Source organism: Botryllus schlosseri, chromosome 15 (assembly GCF_051294905.1).
Source record: "Botryllus schlosseri isolate E-star chromosome 15, Bs_hap1, whole genome shotgun sequence".
Classification (NCBI taxonomy): Eukaryota; Metazoa; Chordata; class Ascidiacea; order Stolidobranchia; family Styelidae; genus Botryllus; species Botryllus schlosseri.
Genome location: NC_137250.1, coordinates 7140915 through 7165207, shown reverse-complemented (window position 1 = coordinate 7165207; position 24293 = coordinate 7140915). Strand labels below are relative to the sequence as shown.

General features: G+C 39.6%; 1 protein-coding gene across 1 annotated transcript; it reads left to right on the top strand.

Annotated features, from left to right (window-relative positions):
• Positions 1 to 14072: 14072 nt before the first annotated feature.
• LOC145458005 (uncharacterized) lies at positions 14073 to 23524 on the top strand. Its single transcript, XM_080336293.1, has 14 exons — positions 14073 to 15254; positions 15491 to 16113; positions 16859 to 16995; positions 17056 to 17297; positions 18434 to 18652; positions 18721 to 18871; positions 18936 to 19030; positions 19209 to 19338; positions 19754 to 19846; positions 20088 to 20331; positions 22295 to 22395; positions 22450 to 22572; positions 22635 to 22856; positions 23259 to 23524. The coding sequence occupies exons 1-14, from the start codon at positions 14731 to 14733 to the stop codon at positions 23430 to 23432; spliced, it is 3078 nt and encodes a 1025-aa protein (XP_080192419.1). The 5' UTR covers positions 14073 to 14730; the 3' UTR covers positions 23433 to 23524.
• Positions 23525 to 24293: the final 769 nt, after the last annotated feature.

Sequence of the window (24293 nt, the reverse complement as noted above, 5' to 3'; positions counted from 1 at the left end):
TATTTCAGTTCCAATAACGAGTCTGCCAATTCGATTTATGCTGTGTGCGACACACGCAAGGAAGACTTCAACCGACAGGTATATATATACGCGTCTCGTGGCCACGAAAATGTATTGGCATATTGGCCATTGAACATCAATGAAGAATACGGCATCGCCGAGGACAGTAACACGTAATCGATACATGATAAGCGCGCTAAAACTTCACGAGATGTTAAAAGTTAATTGAACAAAATGGGTCTGTCGATGATTTCCGTGTCAACGATTAAACGGGGCATGAATACCATAAACATCGCAGCAACTTCGTGTTCATAGGGCGCGACAAAGAATTATCAATGATATCTGCTGGCTAAATTTGAATTGCAGTCGACGTGATTGAAAAACGGTCTATAACAGGGATTTCTAAAACTAAACTTTTAGAAATCCCTGGGTCTATAAACCGTGCTTTCAAAATTCGACGCAAGCCGAGACGGCGGCACTAGCGAGCGAGCATCAAGTAACACCGGCCGCAAACGCAGCCGTTACTTTTGATGATGTTGTGAAGTCGTATCTGTCAACTGTGTTTTCCGTACTGCGCAAGTACTGAAAGAGCGTAGCTACCAGTGCGGAAGGTAATTCTAGGAAGTTGGTTTACTTTGGCGGTGCTTCAGTCGATTGAGCGGCGGTGTCAAATTTTCGCGGGCAACGAACGAACGCCTGCACGAAGCGTTCTTGAAGCGAATAAGCACACTACAAAAATGTAGGCTACCGTACGGGTCGCATCGACGGAGGTAGCTCACGCGCCAAGCTTGCGTAGGTTTAACAACCATCAATAGTAGCCTTATTCACTAGCATCGCCTCAGGGCGGGTGTTGTTTGCATACAAAGTTTTCTTGATTGAAATCAGAACACAAAGCAGCCTTCATGCATTGTACATTGCGTGTCCCGAGCGGATGAAAATGACAGACCCACTGACACATTATGACAGTCAGCAGACTGATAAATCCAGGACAAGCGTGACGTTTTCTTGGAAAGTCTCAAAATAATGCACTCTACTGTAATGAGCATTAAACAACTCTACACAGATTTAAACTATTATCAGACAGGTTGATGAGAATGTATGAGAAGCAAATAAATATAGGTACAGCAGCTACTTCTATTTTTAGTTTACTGTCTGTAGATCACTGTGTTATCTGCATGCTTTTTGCAATTAACATAGCCCTTACAGAAACTGACTTAACTTTTATGTAACTTGACTGGATTAAGTCACATCCTACTAAATCTAGGTTACCCTTACATGAAACTTCAAAGATGGATAAGTAATCCTTGTTATATTGGTAACTGGTAAGCCAAATAACTCCAACATGTACAGTACACGTACAGGCACAATATACAGCTTGGAGCATCCAACAACTAAAATTTACGTTATAATTAAATATATTTAATTACATTTGATATATTGATGAATTCCAGATTATGAAGCTGAAAATCAAATACATCTTCACCTCACCTCACAGTTTATTATGCCCTTCCAACAACACACAAATTGCAAACATGCGCCAAATTAATAAGTTTTGAATCGAGCTTCAAGATCAGTGCTGTATTAATCAAGAAGAGGATGCAGGACATATGATTTCATTGTTACGAAGATCACATGTAAAATTGGTTTATATTATATTCAGGAAACTTCCTGTGAAGGAAAAACTTTTCAATTGCACCAAATGAAACAAAAAATGTTGGACTAGCAATCCATCGCACAAGTATACCATCAGCAAGCAACCAGCCTGGGAGAAAGTTTCACAAAAAAGTGTGTCAGAATATGATCAACATCCAAGAACATTCCATAACCAACTGATCTATGCACAAAATAAATTCCTTTCAGATGAATAAAGATGTGAAATTTCAATCTTCAATACAGTCCAAAATATACACTGCAATTAGGCTCTCCAATCGAATAAAGAAAATGGCTTGTTGAAATCGTCAGTAGGCTACTACAGAATACAGCCTATAATAAGTTGAAGAATCGATATAGAACGAGAGAAAAAACTCCACAGGAAATATTCAAGTTGAAAAATACTTGAGATCAAAACCGGTTGGCGATACAAATGATAAAACCTACGATAGCTTCTGTAGAGTTGCTATTATTAGCAAAAGCTTATGAAATCAAATAAATCTGTCTGCTCATGTCCCTGGTAGAGAAAACCAGCAAAGTTTTTCGCTTTGGTAAACAGGTTAAAAATCAGCAAGAGCTCAATGTAATAGGCTATCGAGTTGATTGAAATGAGAAAGATGCTTGAGACTATTATATATTCATTTAGATATTAGAACTAAAATATATATGAACAACTCATCAAAATATTCAAAAGGTTTTTTCTATTTTATTCTTTCAGATGAATAAATTTTTTCTCTCGGTAACAGAGCTTGTCTTGGCTTCACATTCGCATAGAAACACCGATCACATATTAAACTTGATTCCCTCGTACAAATTCGCTCAATATTTCATACCTCCATCACTACTAAATTAAATACAATGGATAAACGAATCAAACAGTCAAACACAATTTCTTAAATACTACAGACATTTATAATAATTTTAGATCATACAAGAGAGCCTTCAGCCGATTTATACTATGCACGCTGAGCACGAACACTTCCGTTTCGCACATCCAATGTTTAATATCAAATATGCATATCTCATAATTGGAGTTGGCCGAATTATATTATACCATTATACCAGCACCCTAAACTCCAACTAATTTTCTTTGCAGAACTCAGATTCCGCCTTTAACTCCGACTCCAACAGTAGGCCTACTACAAAATTTATTTCCAAATTCATATGCCACCGACTACAGTGCCAGTTAGATGACTTTCATGTCACCATTAAAACTCTGCAAATATGCTAGTTATGCTAGCAGGCTATTTGGTTTATCGTAACAGTGCCAAAATCTTTAGGTATTGTTTGTTAGCGTGGAAGTATCCATTTCAAAATCTTCTTCCCTGTTTCATCCGTTTTAATAACATAGACGGACCATAAACACTCAAATATGTATGATTCATTCCAACATGATTTATGCCTCATAGCTAAATAATAAAAATATGGATTAAAATTGATAGAAGTTGAGCTCTTTTGTAAGAGTCACCAACTAATACAGAGAGGTATAAACTCGCACAGATACAACTCTCACTACTATAACAGGACGGCGACAGAAGCTAAAAAACTAAATACTTGTACCGTTAAGGAGTACTCAAATAGAATTTGTCTACATATTTCACAGTCAAGCTACTTACTACGTTCAGGTCATAAGTCAGATTGAGTCATTGATCATTTTGACAGAGTCAAGTCAAGTCATTTGATTTTTATTCAAGGTGACTCAAGCATTTTGGAGGTGACTCGAGACAAATCATATCAAAGTCAAGTCGAATTTTGAAAGAGGCATAGTAAAAATATCAACAACGATGTGAATACCGAATATTTCAGTCATTTCATTTTACAAGATTGATGCTCAGATTGTGTAGCTATTTATTGTGAATCAAGCAACGAATATAGAGGTAATTATGATTTTTCGAGGGCTGCGAAACTATATTGGTAAATGTCCAGTGTCCATAAGTCTAGCGTACGCATCAGCAAAAATAGAGGATTGAATACACAACCTCAGAAAGTTGTACGTACACAACTACAAGATAGAATTTAAGCCTGTACCAATTGATGAAAAATTATATAAACATATCTACACCTTATCAGTTTGATTTCAATCAGACAAGAGCAGCATTATGGTGCGCATCGAGCGGTCAATAGAACAGATATACAATATAAATAGATTACTTATAATACACGACAACGAAAGCCCCAATTACTTTATTAGCGGTCAATTCATTTGTGACAGAAGAATATAGTCAGGCTCAGCAAAAATTATATCTTTACAACCATTGAGTGACGAATTGACGCTGACTAGCTCTCACAGATCACATCGAGAACATGTAGGGCCCTATAATTCGTTCATCTAAAGCGTATACAGGTACATGGCATTTTAGCTTACACCCATGACTTGAGATTTCATTCGTAAATTTCACTTCGAGTCGCGAGTCAATGAACATTTACATTCTGAAACGCACACTTAAGTCAAGTCTTTGTTGCAAAATGACTCAAGTCATACGAAAAAGTTGACTCGAGTCAACCCCAACTCGGCTCCAATGTGTGGTAAACAATTTCTTCAATTCCGTCTCCATTGATTGAGGTAAAATATTAGACAAACTCTCCACAGACCACAGCCATGGGCATATAAATCTAACCTAAACCATATCTATCTGATAGAAAACGGAAAACAGCCTGACTAATGAGTATCCGATAGCCCTTTGCGGCATACTTTAGTACACAAACACACGCGCTTACATTAGTTACTCGCTAAAGCTAGCATCACAAACCTCACCTCCAGTCTCCACCCAGTAGTAGACCTACGGTGCGAAAAGCAGCAATTTCCGGATAGGTAGTCGCGCCCTGAAGTCATTCAGATGCTTCCGACTCTTTAGTGCTCTTAAGTGACGTAACTATAGTGGTTTATCGATCCGCATTGAGTCGTTAGATCACAGCTTTTATAAAGGCCATGGTTAGATTTATGTCGCGTCGCCATGAAGTCACGACATTGAATAACAAAGCGAAACATGTAACGACGAATAGTACAATTGCAGCGACGAATATTACAATTGCAGCAACGACCAAGGCTACTCCGAAGAGACTGATAAGTTGTTTGTGAGTCATGTAAAGTCCGACGAGGTGCACAACAACTCACATATGTTGTAAATCACTGTGCCAGAACCAATGATATATCATTGGCCAGAACATACCATAATTTTTGCACACCAATTCAATTTATTGTGAACAATTTGATCATTTCGATACACCACAAGATATAATCGACAGATTATATTATCATCCGAAGTTCGGATTCCGAACAGAGACACACACAACGTACAATGCGATACACAAGACAATGCGATGTAATGAATAGATAGGAGGATCACGAAACGGCCAGTTACGGCCCCTTCAATCCGGCATTCACCTCGACCTAGCGCACGATGTCACAGTTTCTCGATATTAGGCTATAATCTTTATGCGGCGGTCCGTTTTAGACGCCATTTCTTGTTTTTTTCCATTCGCTTCCTTATTGAGTGCGTTCTTCATCGGGTCTTTCTCTGGGCGAGAGTTCCAAATCGTGCGATCTTTGAATATATGTGTTTTTGTACCATAAAGAAGTAACGCAAAGCTCCTCTAGTGATATGAAGTCAAATGTTCAGTTTCTTATTACCATCATATCAATTCAAATCACCAAATAAATGTAGGGTTACCATAATTTGGGAATCTGAAAAGAAGACCGTTACTTGGCCGCTGATTTCCTATATCTCAGTCCCATTCCCACGACATTTAATCGAAATTCTAGAAACAGAGGAAAAATTCTCAAAAAAGCGGACATTTATAGGCGTTCTCCGAGGACACATTCGAAAAAGTCAAAAAAAGACGACAAATCCTCTTAAAAGAGGGCGTATGGTACCCCTACATAAATGGGATGTGATCTTTGATGCCGATGAGAGACCGTACTTAACAGACTTGGACAACTAGATAATTTCCAGCTTTTCGAAATTAGATTAGAATTAGAATTAAAAATTTTCAAACCAGAGTAGAATTAGAATATATAGCTATAGGCGTAATACACGGTTTTTTACCAACTAGATTAAAATTAGAATTACTGAATTCGCAAAAACTTAGTTGGATGTCGAATCAAGTTTTGTTGATACGAAATCATAGTTGGTTCTTATGAGTATAAGAATAGCAAATGTCTGTAATTAGGGTTGTATTTAAAACAAATGATTGTTTAAAACGCTTTGTTTAAAACATGTTTTAAACAGTGTTTTAAACAAAGATCTTTTTAAAAAAATCATTTTTTTTTCAAGTTGTAAAATCATGCCATAATTGAGCAAATACTTCCCAAAAGCATGTTGTATGAGCCTACGGACAGTTACCACCCGGTATTGCCGACGTATACGATATGGGATGGTTGAAGCCCTCAAAATAGTCGGTTCAACAGCTATAGTACGTAGATATTTCGTCAAGGAGCTATATTTACCCTATATTTTCAATTGTCAATGCCAATCCACGATGACGTCACAATTTAATATTCGTGACTTCATGAATTTAGAAAAAATAAAAATAAAAACATGTTTTAAATAAGTGTCTTGTTTTAAACATGTTTGTTTTAAATTGATTTTTGTTTTAAATGCAACCCTTTCTGTAATACGGCAAGCTTATCTCGTTTCGCACCATAATTACAGTTCTCCTGTAGCATTTACATGAACACCATAGAAATTAGATTATAATCAAAATTATAAGGCGTGTAAATATTTCACAAGTTTGATTAGAGTTAGAATTATAGAGCAAAGAATGATTCAACAATATTAAATTAGAAATATATTTCCGGCATTTTGCTCTAGTCTAAATAGTCTATAGTTGCATAAGTCTGGTATAAGCTACTTGTTAGTCGTTTTGGCAAGCTCCTGGCTCTTATCTGTTCATTGCAAACGCATTGTGTATCGTGTCGCATTGTTCATTGCGTGCCTTGTTTTTGAAAGTGTCCTCAGATGACGCCTAAATGTCATCCTTTTTTGGCAATTCGTCTTCCTTTACAACTTTTAGAGCTAAGATAATGGATAGATCCGAGTGAAGATGGGCATAAATGACGCTAGATAGAAAGTTCGTGGTTCGATCGAAAATGAAGACTTTTTTAGTCAACACCACTAATTTTAAGTAAAATGTGTGAAAATTGGGATTCGAACGAAAGTGGTTACCTTTTTTAAGTCAACCTACCAAATTGATTTCAGTTTTGATCAATTAACTTTTCTGATTCAATAGAAGTGTACTCCTTTCCTGAATCTAAAATATGGTAGCCCTACCCTGAGCGGCATGATCGACCTGATGTGTGGAACAGTATTCCGTCGGACATCGGACAGTCGACGAGCATGTCCACAATAAAGTCGAATTACAAGCAATTACTACTAAATAAATAGGCCTACTAGTGCATCCTCAAGATTACCGGAACACGACCTGACCTACCGATCTCGCCTTCCATGACATGCCACCCCAATTTTGTCGCTTGCCTTTTTCAATACTATCTTCTTTTACTTTTCATTCAGTGTGCACTGTGCAGTGTGCATGCCTCCTCTTTACGTCGCCTAGGTCAAGGTGGGTGTCTGATTCCATAGACTACTCCAAGTCGCTTCGACACCTTCCTATCTTCATTTTATCACATTTTTGTGGTGTATGGAACTGATAAAATTGCCAATAAACCAATGATGATGATAATGATTATGGACATCCATCCAAAAGTATTACCGCACAAGAGGCCTATATGGCCTGTCACATTAATGCGTTTGTGAAGCTGCAACCTCTGTGCTGTCAAATAACGTAATAACAACCACTAATAGACTGCAATGGAAAACGGCCTTGACCACATTCGAGTCGAAATATATAAGTATTTTTTACTGAATAAATAGGCCTACTAGTCAGCCCCCAGGTTTACCGGATCACAACCTGACATATCGATCTCGCGTTCCGTGACATGCCACTTCATTTTGTCACTGGTTAAATTGTATCGTCATTATCTTCTTATATTTTTCATTCGGTGTGCACGCCTCCTCTTTACATCGCCTAGGCCCGGGTAAATGTCTGATTTCAAAGACTACTCCAAGTCGTTTCGACACATTCCTATCTTTTCATAGTATATCGCAGTCGTGAGGTGTTTTGAATTGATGAAAATTATTAATAAACTGAACTGAACCTCACCTCTTTAAATTTTGGGTGTTCATGCGTGTTGCGGATACGCCACAATCCATTTTTGATGTCATGCCTGAATTACTCGAATGTTATCTCCCGCGTCAACTTTCCTGTTCTGACCGCGCGTCCCGTCCACATTATACTTGTAAGTTGTTACTATAGGGCTGGGCACAATGATTCGATTACTCGAATCGGAATCGAGTAGTAATTGTAATGATTCGAGTCGAGTAGTAAAAGACGATTTTTTCGAGTACTGTAATTACACGCTTATCGCAACTGGAAGTTAATTTATCAACGAGAATTATAGTTTCGACAGTAATTTTCACGGTTGACGCCTTGAAACCTAGATTGGCTGTATCGTAGCCGCGTACGAAACATAAAGTACAAAGCTATGAACGTTACTGGAACTAGCACATTTCTGAAGTCATTATCGTCCCACAGCATTGTCATTTGACACCAAGCGCAATAAAATCGGTATGGTCGAAAAATAAATAAGAATATTTAATGTGATGGAAAACAGGCATTATATTCTTTGTGGTGGCATAAACGGCACATATTTGAACTTTCGCATATTACGTTCTGTTGCGACGTCAAAATGAGTGATACTCGATTACTCGACTCGAAGCATATTACGTAATTCAGGATCGAATCTCTCAGGAACTCGATTTTGCCCAGCCCTAGTTGTAACCTGTATGTCGGCCGCTGCAACGACATCGATGGTTGTGGTGTAGGCTGTGGGCTCGATTCTCGTATAATCATATTCAATTGAATAGTATGATCATATTGAAACAAACCCGAATATATTTTTGGCTGACACTCGTCAGGGGTAATTGTCAGCAACTAATAGAGAATTGGAAAGGACATTGTATATCAACAATCGTATATGACGTTACCAGCATGAAAAAGCAGCACTATTATATGAATATACTATCTAATTGTATATTGAAGTTCTGTACCTCCAAGAAGCTCTTCATAGTCATATTGTGCGTTGTGTGTCTTAATCGGATGGATATAGTAATACTGCTGGTTTATACATAAATGGAATGTATAAAGTGACCAGTTTCCCTCTTAGTTCCCATGCCGCCGTAATCTAACCTCTACCGCAGATGACTCGTACACAGCACCGTAACTGCCGCACCCCAAACCCCCCAACTGGGGGGGTCCCGAGCTCGAAGGGGGCCCAAAATTATTTCGTGAATTAGCATAAATCATAGAGTATTTTATGAAAATTTATGCAACTTTTTCAAAAATTTTTCGCGCTGCGTGCGAATTCAGGTAGCCATGTATCTTTATTATTGGGCATTGGGCCATTACCGCGCCACGACCCACCAAGACATACAATCAAGTTTTAGGCCGTATAACATGCGACTCCAAGAAGTGTGCCAGAACGATCGACAGCGAGAAAGCCTTGGCCGAAAGGGTCTATGCCCTTATGCTGACCAAACACTTCGTTATATATACAAAATACATATAGGTTTAATTGTCCATAGGCGCCCAAATGAGTGGCGCCGAATGTTCCCTTCTTTGCAATCTGAATCTCACAAGACAAATACCATCCCGCTGGGAAAAATTTTATGCCAGTGAAGAAATATCAATTTGAAATCGTGTGCGACTCTTAGTTTAGAAGCCTACGTTTGGGCGATTCTATATTTTTTGATATAGCAGACTGGAAGTCACGAAATAACATCATGTAACGAAGTCATATCAACGGGTTCGCCCGCCCGAAGATGTTTAATTATTATTTACGGGCCCTCCCGTTTTCAAGACACTTCACTCAGCTCTACCGGTAAATCTAATTACGTGAGTAGAGGGGACAATAAATTGATAGCATAATATATATGCAATCGCCGATCTGATTGACCGATTTTATCATAAATTATCGAAAATTTTCGCGCTAGGTGCTGGCTCACAATGCTGTACAGATGATTTCGTGACAAACGCGAACAACGTGATGGAGGGGTCGTTTCATCACCCTATGGGAGCCCAAGACCCACGTTTTGGGGGGCCTGACGAGGTGCTGTTTCGTACCTACCAACGGGTATACGCCCGAAGATGTTTAATTATTATTGAGTGATCCTACCTTTTCAAACACACCTCACTCAGCTCTACCGGCAAATATGATTACGTGAGCAGAGAGAAGATAAAAATTGATAACAATATATATGCAATTCCCGATCATACTGACCGATTCAGTCATGAATTCAAGAAATTTCCCGCGCTTCGCGCGCTTAGCCCGCAAAAGCTGATTCACTAAACAAACTCCCAATGAATATGATGAATAGCGGTGAGCAGTGTATCGCCAGAGAGGGGTCTGGGGGGCGTAGCCCCCCAGAAGTTCGGTCTATCACCCTATGGGGGGCCCACGACCAAAGTTTTGGGGGGGGCTGACGAAGTGCTGTTACGGCCCTGCTCGTACATACTAAACATTTAGTTAGTCGATGGTCAACTCTAACGATTTTTTGAGTAGTTCTAGTTTTAGTAGCGGATTTTGAAAATTGAGTAGTTGTATAGTTCCAGATCTAGTTGCGGATTTTGAAAATTTAGTAGTTGCGTAGTTCTAGTTCTAGTTCTAGTAGCGGATTTTGAAAATTGAGTAGTTTAAGTTCTAGCTCTAGTAGCAGATTTGAAAAAATATTACTTGCCGAACAAGTAAAAAACACGTGTTGTCGTTTTGGGCAAATTTAGATGCCGGTGTTCTGTTGAATGATGGTAGTGCAGCTATTGCTTGCTCAGAGCCATCACTGCTAATAGTGGCGTAGCCAGTGTTGTCTAGGAGAATGAAATTTAGTTATGTACGGTTCTTAACTTTCAATGACTTGGGAACCGCTACGTCACAGATGGGCTACTATCTTTATGAGAATGACAGACTGGAAATACGTTAGCAAGTCAAGTAAAAAGTTTGCACTATATTCTGCGAGGTATTAATTTCTAATAACATTAAATTGAAAACAATGAATTACGTGGCTAACACAAGCTTCTGGGTGGTTGTGTTACTATACTATCGGGGAATTAAGAATTTGGAGTTGAAGTAAAAAAATAATATTTATCCCACGTTTATTCAAAACAGTGGTAAACAAGAAACATCGTTAACTCTTTTTAATCACACCAACCCCTAGACACGTCCTTCCATTAACACACCAAAATGTATGGTATCTTACAGCTTATGGTCACTATCCAGAGCGGTGTGTAGCTTGCTTTGGTAATTTCGCTGGCAGGTTTTCCGAATTCGTCCTCGAATAAAGTTTTTTGAGATAGAATCAATTTTCTCCGTAATTCCCCCGTATGGTCCATATTTGAGCCGCGGGCCTAAAATGTCCAGGTCTGCCCTACGCTAGGGTTACCATGTTTTTGTGACACAAATTCTGGACGCTCTTTATCCCCCACTAGTGGATTTTAAATAAGGTATGAACACTTTGTCGACCAATCAATCAATCAATCAGGTTTATTAATATTTTCATCGTTTCAAAAACATCACAGGACTGCGATACAATGAAAAGATAGGGAAGTGTCGAAACAACTTGGAGTATTAAGATCAGACAAGGCGAAGTAAATAAGAGGCATGCACACTGAATGATGAAAAGTAATGCCGGGAATATAAGACGCAAGCGACAAAATGAGGTGGCATGTGGCGGAGGGCGAGGTCGATGTTAGGTCGTGGTCCGGTAATCCTGAAGATTGGCTAGTACCAATATGACGTCAGACCAGCAAAGCTTTGTCTATCGACTAGAGGTGGTCCCGATCCGGTTCAGGAGTATGTGGTCGTGTGTTGTAAGTTGTAATCACGGCCGAAGCCCCATTTTTTCAGCCCCCTCTCGCACAAATAAACACAGATCGGCCCACCGTACGGTAATCGATGCAACTTCTGGGGGCCTACTTTATACATCTGGTCGTAAATGATTTGAATGAAACACAGAAGAGTGCAGAGAACTAATCGTCCTCGGTAATCGATAATCGATACAGGTAATGATAATAATTAATAATAATTAAGTTATATTTATATCTGAACAAGACACACAATGTACAATAGGGCTGTTCAAAAATAACTTTTTTTTCTGGATTCCAGCCATTCAGTGATTAAATTGTCAGGTTACCTTAAAAAACGCTGCACACCAAATTTGGTTCAATTCTAACAAGTATAGGGCTCCGCGGATCCAATTAAAATTTTAAATTTATACAGGAAAATTGAAAAAAAAAAATTTTCAAATTTTTCTGTCAACCCCATGAAATTGTTGAGCTGTCTTCAGAGACGATGCAAAAAAAATTTGACTCAATTCGGACTAGTAGAAGTGGAGTTATTGGAGTTTTTCGTTGATAATTCTCCAATTATCCTTGATTGGTGGATAATCCGAGAATTATCAACGAAAAACTCAAATAACTCCGTTTCTACAGGTTGGAATTGACTCAAATTTCATTTGCATGGTCTTTGAAGACATCTCAACATTTTCATGGGGTTGAGAGAAAAATTTGAATTTTTTTTTTAAATTTTACGTAGTAAATTAAAAATTTTAATTGGCTCTGCGGACGCTTAGACATGTTCGAATTGAACCAAATTTGGTGTGCAGCCTTTGTTGTGGCAACCTGACAATTTAATTAGTGAATGGCTGGAATCAGGAAAAAAAGTTATTTTTGAACAGCCCTATTGTACAATGCGATAAGACACAATGCGTTGTAATGAACAGAGGCCCCCGACGTCACAGTTCTTTTCGGTGTAGATATTTTTTGAAGCCGCGGGCCATCTAGTTCTTTTTATTCCTTGTGAGTGCTTTCTTTCGTCGGATCTTTTTATGGGCTTTTTACGGCGGCGAAAGAGGAGCCCAGATAAGCCTCCGGCGGGAATCGTATATATCGGGGCCGCCCGATTGATGGGCCCTTATCGTCACCACTACGCTATCTCCCCCGCTTATTGTGGAATTATGTCAATAATATTGGTTCTTCCATATATTACTATATAATTTTGATCCTCTCTTCGCCCACATGATCAGAGTTAGCGGTAAAACAGGTGGAGGATGATGACTTCGAAAATGCAACATATCACACCGATAAGATTATTTATCAGCCTGATCCGGTGCGCACTGCACCACTGAGCTACATAAACACCGCACATCCATGTGGTTTCCAACCTTTCATGGTCGCGACTTCATTTCCAACTTGCAGCTAAGCGCGAAACAGGGCCTACTATAGTAGGCCCTGCGCGAAAATTTTCGATAAATCATGATTAAACCTGGCAAAAAGATAGGGAATTGCATATCTATTTCGATATCTATCAATTTCTTGTCCTCTCTGATCACGTAATCAGATTTACCGGTAGAGTTGAGCGAGGTGTCTTGGAAACTGTAGGGCCCTTTGGTGACTCCGTAACATGATGTTATTTAGTGACCTCCTGTCTGCTATATCAAAATATATAGAATCGCCCAAACGTATAGGCTACTAAAGTAAAAGACGCACACGATTTCAAATTGGTATTTCTTCACTGGCGTATAATTTTTCCCTGCGGGATGGTATTTGTCTTGTGAGGTTCAGATTGCCAAGATAGGAATATTCGGCGCTATAGTCATTTAGGCGCCTATAGACAATTAAACCTATTTGTATTTTGTATATAACGAAGTTTTCGGTCAATATAAGGGTTTTCGGCCAAGGTTTTCTCGCTGCCGATCGTCCTGGCCCACTTCTTAGAGTCACATGTTACACGGCCTGAAACTTTATATGTCTTGGTAAATCGTGGCGCGGTAATGGCCAATGCCGACATGCCCATTTCTATAAATCTTGCGCATATTTTCTTGGGGGAAGAGTACTCAAACTCCAAGACATATCGCAACTTGAAATCGCGCGTAGCGCGGAAAACTTTTGAAAAAGTTGCATGAATTTTCAAAAAATACTCTATAATTTATGCTAATTCACAAATTAATTTTAGGTCCGCTTCGAGCTCACCCCCCCCAATTGCTGGTTTTGGGGTGCGGCAGTTACGGTCCTGGCCGTGGCCCTGCTGATTACTAATTTGTATTGTAGCCTAATTCTAGCCGTGCTCGAATCTTGGTGCGGCACACAGAGCCGAACTCAAAACTTCTATAGCTGTGCAGCTAATCATTGTATCATCACTTCACCAGACCCAATTAGCGAATTTTCGTGTCGTAGCGACGTCCCAAGCTGAATTTAAATGGATCCGATAACAAAGACGAATTTTGACAAATTTAAATTCTAGATCGATAGATTCGTGGGTTTCGTTTCACAGGAATCATTATAATTAGGTCGTTTGATAATTCCAAATGACATTCCCGTTTGATTGAGCGTGGGATCCTGTCATAACTGATTTATGGTATATTGTATATAATATTTCGGTACGAGGTATGCGATCACATGAGAAAAAGCTTTCCCCTGAATCAAGAGGACGCCGAATGAGGTATCCAGTTTCAAATTGATTATTACCATAAGTGGTACTCGTCACTGTCGCACTGAGTAGATTGTTAACTTCGCTACAGTGGTGTTGGATAATGTTAACTGGGGAACTCGAGCATTGTACTTACATGTTTTCAGGGAGGCCGAGATCCACAATAAACTCTCTGTGCTATCACCGGTTGGTATGCTTATCATTCGCGAATCTTTTGTTCCAAGAAATAAAGAACTATATAAATAAAACGCCAGAGCTCACTTTTAGTAATAGTTACAATCTGGTGTGCATTACAAAACAAGAGACGGTTACAAAAGCTGTTCGGGTTATTCTACATCTGAGACTTGAATCTATACTACGACCAGTAAGATGTATTGTAGAAAATAGTATGCCGGTGGTATGCCTCCACTGAGAAAGTGTTTTTAGCATCTTCTGTATCTTTACAGAGTCATCAAACACCAGCGACAGCAAGGTCACTGATGCTTCAACGCATTAGCATCGAGCCTAAAACCACATAGATATATACTATAATTAGAGTCATTGCAATGAATAGGAAATCGAAGGATGTATTCGAAGGGAAAGCATTGATCGATCGATTGCTGGTATACTTTTCAAAATTCGAAGGCAGTCGAGAAAAAGCCGGAAAATATGCGCAGAAGCTTGTTGATTTGGGACACATCGAGAGCCTTAGCAGATCGGCGGATTTCGAAGACTCGGATTTGCAGTATCAATGGACGGACGTGGCCCGAGTGGTCAAAAACGCAAAATCGAAATTGGCAGAAAGCAATGGCAATTTTGTAGATATGTCAATAAATGGAGTGCAGCAATGCAGCAAAGTTTCAGAGCTTTCGAAAACCCGCAAGCCGATGGTGCGGATCAGTATTGAAACGGATAACTGTGAAGGGGCGGAAATCAGAGCTCATATTAGGACCAATGCCGCGACTGATCCGAATATAAACAACGCTACTGGTGGTTTATCGAAGGACGATGAATATAGCTTGGCAGGATTTCAAAAGGGAAAAATTATAAGCTTTGTCACTGAAACATCAACAACTGAAGAGGTCTTGCGGTAAGAATATTTCCTTTAGAGCACTGCTTCTGTTGTTGTAATGTTGAATTAGATATAATAGTGAACAATACGCTGTGAGAATGAAACGCCTTATTATATATTAGCTACGACCATGATTTTTGATTCCAAACAAAACCAAATATTGAAGCTGTTCAAGTTTACAATGTGCGTACAGTACAGCCACATTCTTTTTGAAGTGATTCCAATTGACATTCGTCGTTTATGTTCTATCCCAGGATGGTCCCGGTAAATTCAACCGTTGAAAAATTTGAGAAATTGGCTGCTACTGATGACATGGAACGCAAAATACGGCGTATCTCGGGGAATGAGCTCAAACCTGAAGAAAGCGAACGGACGTCGAATGGAATCGCCGAGAAAAAACGGGACGACGCATGCAACAATGTTGTGACATCACAGAGCACGTCCTCGTCTATCTCACCTGGTCAAGGTGAAGCAACTCCAGTTATAATGAACGACTGTGTTAGCGACGCTAAACACGACTCCAAGAACACTCAAACTCCACTTGAATCGGGCAAGGAATGTAACTTGAGTCTAGGACTGAGGTCCAAAACAGCACCAACACTTCCATACAAGAATGGTGAATTTTCCGAAGAGAAATATTTGCAAGAGGTGAAATCGAAACCAATACCCACTGTGAGTCCTCCGCGAGATAATGCCGCCTCAAGCAGCCGCTGCCAACCGGTACCGTATATCGAAAATTCATTATTAAACGGCGTTGTCGGTCACAACCAACACGATAAAGATAACAGCGACAATATTGAAAGGAATGACTGTAGAACAGACGTCGAAGAAGACAAAGCTTTGATGCGTTTAAGGCGGGAATATTTGGAGAATGAAGGTATAGGATTGGTATATGATTATTTAACTAGTACTTCATTAGAAATTGCTTGCTATAGAAAATTAATACGAGATCAATCTCTAAAATCTATGTCGAATATCAGACTGGTTCATTCATAGTTGTGTTCTACACCAGATGAAATATAACTTTTCGATCTCGAATTTTGTGATTCCCCTAAAAACACATTGATAGCTCTCAGCAATAAATGAGGATAGTTCTATTGCTGTTGCTATAGTGACTCACAATAAATAAACTGCATTGGACATCGGGTAGCATCATGTTGGAAATGATGTTTTATTGTAAACACAATCACGCAACACACTAAATTCAGTAGGCTACTGGCAGGGCCGAGAAGTCGGAGTCGGAGTCGGTGGAGTCGGAGTCAGAGTTTGGCTAATTTTCACTTGTGGAGTCGGAGTCGGGGTCGTGAAAACTATAATGGCTGGAGTCGGAGTCGGAGTCGTTACGTTTAAAGACTCTGGAGTCGGAGTCGGTATACGTTTTAAGACTCAGGAGTCGGAGTCAGAGTCGGAGTCGGTATATTGAAAATGTGTGGAGTCGGAGTCGGAGCCGGAATCGGTGGTAAAATTTTCCGACTCCACAGCCCTGGCTACTGGTAACGCCTACTGAAAGTATACTTGGCATATTACGCAGACATTATATCTGGGATATGGTTTAACAACCCATGCCTAACATTAACTTTTAACGAATTGGTAGTGCAATACCTCATCAATAATTTGTTTAGATATCCGAGAAGCAACCGGATTCAGCTCCGGGGAGCATCGCGCCGACATGTTCGAGAGTACCGGAGAGTCATTCCTTCATTCATCCTGCTTTCCAGAAACGATTGAAGAAGATTCAGAAACAGATGATGACACCAGGGTAACATCTATTTCAAATGCTCACTCTCGTATATTGGCGAAGGATGCATGTGTCGTTTAGAATGAAGCAGTTCAAAGTAACGGTGTCAGGAACAAGATTCTTGCTCCTCCTGTCGAATCCATGATTCCGATTTCTCCACCTCCCCCGTCACCCGTAACTCCTCAGAAGTCCCCGGATCCGGGCCTAAAATCCTTGTTTTGGAATAAAATATCCTGCAACGGAGAAGTGTCGACTAGGGAAGAAGGAATATTTTGGCTGAATACGGATACGAATATGGATTTTGACGAAGAAGAATTCGTTAGGTAAATGAAGTTTGTAACAACATGACCAGAGGTGGTCAGTATTGAAGTAGGCTACTCCTACTTTTTTCGGAGTGAATAGGTTGGATTCGCCATAGTTTACTCAAGTGTTAATGATTTTCGACCACTTCTACTGCTGCTGGAATATTTTTACAGACAAAACACTTCGGATTTTGCAAAGTAGAAAGTATAGTTCTGTAGGCCTGATATGCTTGCCTCACATTAATAAGTGAAATTGCCATGACTGCGTTGGGCGAAACAGTCCCTGTATAATCTTAACTAAATATAATTTTGAAAATTGTATCTATTTCTAGTTCCAAATATGCTCCTTGCAATTTCTAAAGTAGCCATACCTTCGAATAACTGCTTAAAGTATGTGACCGATTGACCAAATTTACTTTTTCGAAACCACATACTTGAGTATGTTTGACATCTTCATTTTCTACTTGTATTTAAATAAGTGTTGATATGTTTTTGAAATTTCTACTTTTACGTCTATATACTTGAGTAGCAACGGTGACTACGTTGACGACTTTGGGGCCACCACAACGCGACTCCAGTGTGATGTCGCAATCACTATAGTCGAAATACACGAAGTGATGTGTATATTGGAGGTACAGAACTTCAATATACCATTGAATAGTGTATTCATATTGAAATGAGCCCGAATATTTTCAGCCGACTCACGTCAGGGGTAATCGTCAGCAACTTGTAGAGAATTTGAAACAACATTGTATATCAACAATCGTGCCAGAAAATGTGACGTTTGTGTGCCTTGGAGTCGACTTTTATCAAAATACACCGGCCAAGGCTATGTTAACAAAAAACTTCATGTACCATCTAAAAATAGTACATTGAACGCTCTCTTATTGGAAATCGCATACCGGTGACGTGATATTTGTGATATATACAATGTTCTTTTCAATTCTCTCCTTGTTGATGACGATTACCCCTGACGAGTATCAGCCGAGGACATTCGGGTTCGGGTTAATTTCAACATGAATATACAATAATACATATACTATTCAATTGTACGAAGTGATGTGTGAATCTCTTTCTATTTATTCGCTCTTAGCCGTAATGATCAATTTGGAAGTATCTACAAAATATATATATTTCACCCTATCGATCGCGTTTAGGCTCTTCAGCAAGTCGATACAAACCACTCCGAGCAGGAATGTATCTGCTTCCAAAATATGCCAAGAAGGACCGCCCTCGTCAAATTCGAAGACTTTGAAAGTGTTGGGTTCAGAACGTTCAAGGCAGATTGGTATAAGAGCGAGCTCGTTTCGATTGCAACCAGACGAAATCCACGATGCTATCATGAACATGGACGATACTGAATTGGACTTGAATTCGTGAGCAATGAGCATTCATTCTTACTCATCAAGGTACCGGCACAACATATAGAAGTCTATGATTTCAGATTGGAAGCCTTATACGATGTTCGACCAACAGCCGAAGAGCTGGATTCCATCGCCGACGCAATCAAGAAGTATCCAGACGGTATTTTGGATAAGCCAGAACAGTTTGTATTGATGATGGCCATGACAGGGAACTTGGATGAAAGATTGAAGGTACGTCACAATAAGTTGTGTTGCTATCATCGACACCATCGATTTACTGCCGCTGTGTATTAAGAGTTGGATATTTATGAAAAAATTCCCGGACAGAGTCTTGGATCTCACGGATCAACTCAACACTCTTTCAAGTATATGCGTTCAAGTTGTAAAAAAGTAAGTACGCTGTAACCAATGTAACTTAATTAGAATCCCGCTTGGTATGCTTCTGGTTGTTAGTATAAATACGCCTTTATGTTTATGCTACATTTCAACGTATGCCTCTATAAAACTGGGTTTACACACAGCCGAGAATAGTTGTAGCATTCCATTTCAACTTCTGTCATAAATACAGCCGCACATTACAAAGACTTTTTGAGGCATTATTGGTGTTGGGAAATTTAATGAACAAAGGGTCGCAAAGAGGCGAAGCAGATGGATTTCATCTTGATATTCTTCCCAAGATTAAGGATGTAAAATCCAAGGTAAGCGTCTCATACACTGCAATATACTATATATTTAGAGTTTAGGATATCTAGCCCTAGTTGCTATACCAAATATATTCAAGAGACTCACGGAGGCACAGAACTTCTATATACATTGAATAATATATTCTTATTGAAATAACTATAGCAGATTTCAAAATCTCTACTAGTTCCTGTCGATTACACCTGGCGAGAGTCGGCCGAAAATATTCAGGTTTACTTCAAAATGAATACATTATTCAATTGCATATTCAATGCAATAATGAAGAGTGAACTCCCCTACGACAGGTCTCCGAAACTACCTCTGTGTAAATTTGTTGATAGAAGATTATTTTGTTTAGTAACTACTACAATTTTACAGAGTAGCCTACTTGATATAATTGACAATCACAAAACGAGATTGTTATCATTTCAGGGTGGCGATTCCAATTTGATGTTGTACTTGGTGAGATGGCTGATAGCAGAAAACAAAAAGAAAAACGGAAATTCAAATTTACTACAAAGACAGGTGATTAATTACTGAGGCAATGTTTTACACTTGGATCATTGTATCATAGATTTTCCATTCGGTCAGTCGCTAGGATTGAGCCCGTGGGCCGTGTTATTTCATCTACAAATAAAAAAATATAATGTAAAGAAAGGGTACATTAAACCTTAGACTAAAACGTGGCATTTCCAATGCCTACCTATAACGGCGCTACAAATTTGTCAAGAATCAGATTCTTATCGAATATTTGTTGCTTTTGTAGAATACCTCTGGATCAACTATATCTAAAGAAAGTGACGATGCCGATGATTGCGGCTTACCAAATCAGATACAACTTCTCAAGGCGGGTTCCGCCAGCCTGCAAGAAATACTTGAAGGGATTGAGGAACTTCGCGCTGAGTTATGCGAATGCAAGGAAGAGCTTATTCCAGCAGTGGTAGAGGGTGCGACTTGTCTCGAAGAAATCAATCCGTTCACACAACGTATGAAAGATTTTACTACGCAAGGTAAACGGAGGAATGTAGTTTCGAGAGTTCGTTCACAAGGTACCCGTGTACGGTTATTGTCGCGACAATACCGTTTCCTTCTATCTGGGCAAAATTCGCAGGCATCTTGATGTAATCGATTGTAGGCAAGCTTGCCTTCCGATACACATCCTGCGTTGTAATCAGAGATGATCAACGTACACTGTACAGTCAGTATTACTATACCCAAGTGTAAGTATAATGATGTGAATTTCTACCAGCGATATCCAGTATATACCAAAACTAGTTCAAGTTCAAGTATGAAATGAAAGGTTTGTAAAGTCGAGAGTATATTTGCGCGAGGTGCCTCATACTTTTAGTATACCAAATCGGATATGTGGCTAAGATGCATCTTCGCGACAACGCAAAATGACTGATTAAACTACATATATCACGTTACAGTGATACAAGGGCTATGTATGCCCGGCTGCCATGATAATTTCACTCGCAAAACTGATGCAAACCAATCCATAAACTGCTTTCTACTCAAGAAAAGGTCAAGTGTAAAAAGGAAGTAGTTTTGCGTCAAACGTATAGGTGGAAGTCGTCTGAAATCATAATCCATTGAGTAAATATAGTGAGGGTTGTAAAACCTAGTCCGAATAAGTAAATGTAGCCTATACTTCGTTACTCACCACCTCTAATTGACCAATTGCTGGTTGTCGAAGATTCTAACTCAAACCAGCAATGTAGCGGATAATTTGAAACTATAGCAAGCCGATTTAAACCATAGCGTTACCAGGGTATATTGCCAAAACCAGTTGTTCCCAGAGTGGGAGCCAGTGCCACTGGGGGCGTTTTCCACCTCGACGGGGGTGCTAGCTACAAATCGGGAGATTGGAGGCGCTTGGACTAAACTTGGGCGCTATGAACTATTGGAAAATGAGTGGGAAAACCCATAATATAATATCTCTCCCTGTGCACCAAAGTAAGATTTAAGAATGAGTAGTCACGTCGTCTGGGGTCGTAGAAGGGGCATTCAATCGAAAATCGTCACCAACGCCCTCCGCAGATGTTCATTGTTGTGCAACGTTGAGTTTCCTAATCAACCAAATAATCAATCAAATAGACTAGTTATTGAATGACACTTATTGAGCGCAAGTTACGAGCACACATTCAATGCATGTACAGTAGGGTTGTTCAAAAAAAAAAATTTTTCCAAATCTCACTCGCCTGGTGACTAAATCGTCAGGTTGTCCAAGAAAACGATGCACACCAAATTTGACTCAATTCCAACCAGTAAAGGCCGTGCAATCTTGAATTGAAATTTTTAATTTATTAATAAAAATTAAAACAAAAAATTCTCAAATTTTTCTGTCAACCCCATGAAATTGTTGAGCTATCTTCAAAGACGATGCAAAACAAATTTGAGTCAATTCCGACTAGTAGAAGCGGAACTATTTGAGTTTTTCGTTGATAATCCCCGGATCAAGGATAATCCGACAATTATCAACGAAAAACGCGAATAACTCAGCTTCTATAAGTCGGAACTGACTCAAATTTGTATTGACTCAAATTTGCATCGTCTTTGAAGACAGCTCAACAATTTCATGGGGTTGACAGAAAAATTTGAGAATTTTTTATTTTTATTTTTATTAATAAATTAAAAATTTCAATTCAAGATTGCACGGCCTTCACTGGTTGGAATTGAGTCAAATTTGGTGTGCATCGTTTTCTTGGACAACCTGACGATTTAGTCATCAGGCGAGTGAGATTTGGAAAAAAAGTTTTTTGGAACAACCCTAATGTACAGTACACAACGAGGACGATTAAGTTTTAAGCGCATATCGCACCAAAACGAAGTACGATGAGAAATTGCTTAGTACGATTCAGGGATTTATAGAATTTCTAGATATCTCTGGTACGATTATTTACACTGATTGTGCCAGTCGTAGAAATCGTACAACACTGGTCTAAACCTATACCATCATAAATATATTTTAAGCGGACGGAGCGGTTGCAGATTTGAAACAGCTAGCCGAAGAAACTGGCCTAGTCACAGAAGAGTTTAAAAAATACTACGTCCCTGACGCGACAGGTCAATCTGTAAGTAAAATCAGTCTTTGTATTGCCTCGCCGTGCTGATGGTTTGTTGTTCAGGACTCGTGCGCTAACATGCTGAAGCAGATCTCTATATTCTGCGAGGATTTCCGGTTCTATTGGGAAGGCGAGAAGAGAAGTGTCGCTAAAGAAGCGTTTTTCAATACGGAGAAAGCGAGGCGGGTAGGTCGAATACAAGCTAAGACGGTAAATCCATGATTTCATCCTCGATATACTGAATTTAGCAAAGGATAGCTGCGGTTAAAATTGCAAAATCGCCTTCCGCCTTGAAAGCCAGATTTCTTCAAAAGCGAAGGCGTGAGCGAGGTGTCGAAGAAGTGCCCTCCCGGGATTTGGCTGTAGATTTTGAAGGCAGCAGCAGCAGATCGGCGTTTCAGAAAGTCGCCGCCGATGTAAATGTAAACGGGAAGATATCACGCCAGAACACGGCCGAGTCGAGAAATTTCGTAAGTATAGACACCTCACTGCTAGGCCTACTCTGTGGTGATCAGTAACAAAGTATTAGCTTTACTTTCCGAAATAATCGGATAGTTTTTGGCTACCTGCATTACTTACTCAAGTTTTTTTGTTGTTATCAGACTATACTTACACATGTACTTGTACAGTTTTAGGCAAAACACTTTGGATTTTGAAAAGTAAAAACAAATTTTGAGATCAGCTTGAATCGCGGTTTTGAGAGATTATCACAATCCAGATTGCTGGCGGTTTTCCACAAGAGGCGCTGTAGCGTTGCGAATGAGACTGATGTTCTCGGATAGCTGCTACTAGCCATAAAGCTAATTACATTTACATTCGAAGTTGGAGGTCAAATAGGGATCGAATCATATTTCTAGTAACTACATTTACAGGATAGTCAAACGACGCCCGCGATCAACCATAGCTCAAGCCCTGCAATGCAGAAGACACCCGCGAGAAAGGAGGCTGACGGTATTACTGGAGTCCACGCTTCGTCCGGAAGGATATCGAAAATGAAACAAGCCATGGCGAAAAGAAAGGATTTGCTCAAATCAAAAACCTCTTGAAAGCCTACATTTATCTATATATTGTACCTAAAAGTTTCTGTTTACAATATTATTCCAAATACAACCGGTTCATTATAGATATGACCTCAAAACCGTTGAAATCAATCGGTACCAGGGGCTCTGTACAAGTGCCTTGTGCGTGCATAGCCTGCATATTTGAGATATGGTAGGACTTGTAAGTCGCAGCACATCACCAAAGAGGCGACGGGTACTTCTGCTACTCAAACTCACCTCAAGATTCGTTACTCAATTCCGTATTTTAGAGAAGCGAAAATCCCATGCAGTTCAGGCCATTGGATCGTACACGTGTCTCTTCAAGACTTAGAACTCAAAACATTCTGGCGCCAAGAAAAGTTATGCCCAATTCAAATTTTTGTGTCAGAAAGCACGCATTGAAGCATATTAATTGGTCCGTTTATTTAGCTCTGGCGATTACTGGGCTGGTATTCTCATTTGGTCTGCTACAGACTTCTTCGTGCGCCGGATGAAATTGTCTGTCGTTTTGCTACATTTTATACTAAACATCCATAAAATAAGGTACTTTTGCCGTAGCGATACAGATCAGGTATTTGGCTATTCACAAACGAGTCAGAATAAAGGCGAACGGAACGCATAAATGTAGGGTATTTGATTTCTAGGAACGCCAGGCGCTACGTTCATGAAGGGATTCTGTCAATAACATTAGTTCTTCCATACGTAACTTCTATTTCTTATCCTCTCTCCGCCCACGTGATCAGAGTTAGCGGTAAAGTGGCGGTGATGACTTTGCAAATTCAGGACACGTAATTGTACATCATTAAGTCATGTTCATGTCACACGTCACGTATTTATGAGCCTAGAAATGCCGGTCCACACCAGCAG

What these genes read in the sequence shown, in the direction of transcription:
- LOC145458005 (XM_080336293.1), top strand. Translation starts at nt 14,731, where the DNA reads ATGAATAGGAAATCGAAGGATGTATTCGAAGGGAAAGCATTGATCGAT. An exon ending in GGAATATTTGGAGAATGAAG is followed by an intron (nt 16,114 to 16,858) that starts GTATAGGATTGG and finishes TAATTTGTTTAG; the next exon opens with ATATCCGAGAAGCAACCGGA. An exon ending in CTGACGCGACAGGTCAATCT is followed by an intron (nt 22,396 to 22,449) that starts GTAAGTAAAATC and finishes TTTGTTGTTCAG; the next exon opens with GACTCGTGCGCTAACATGCT.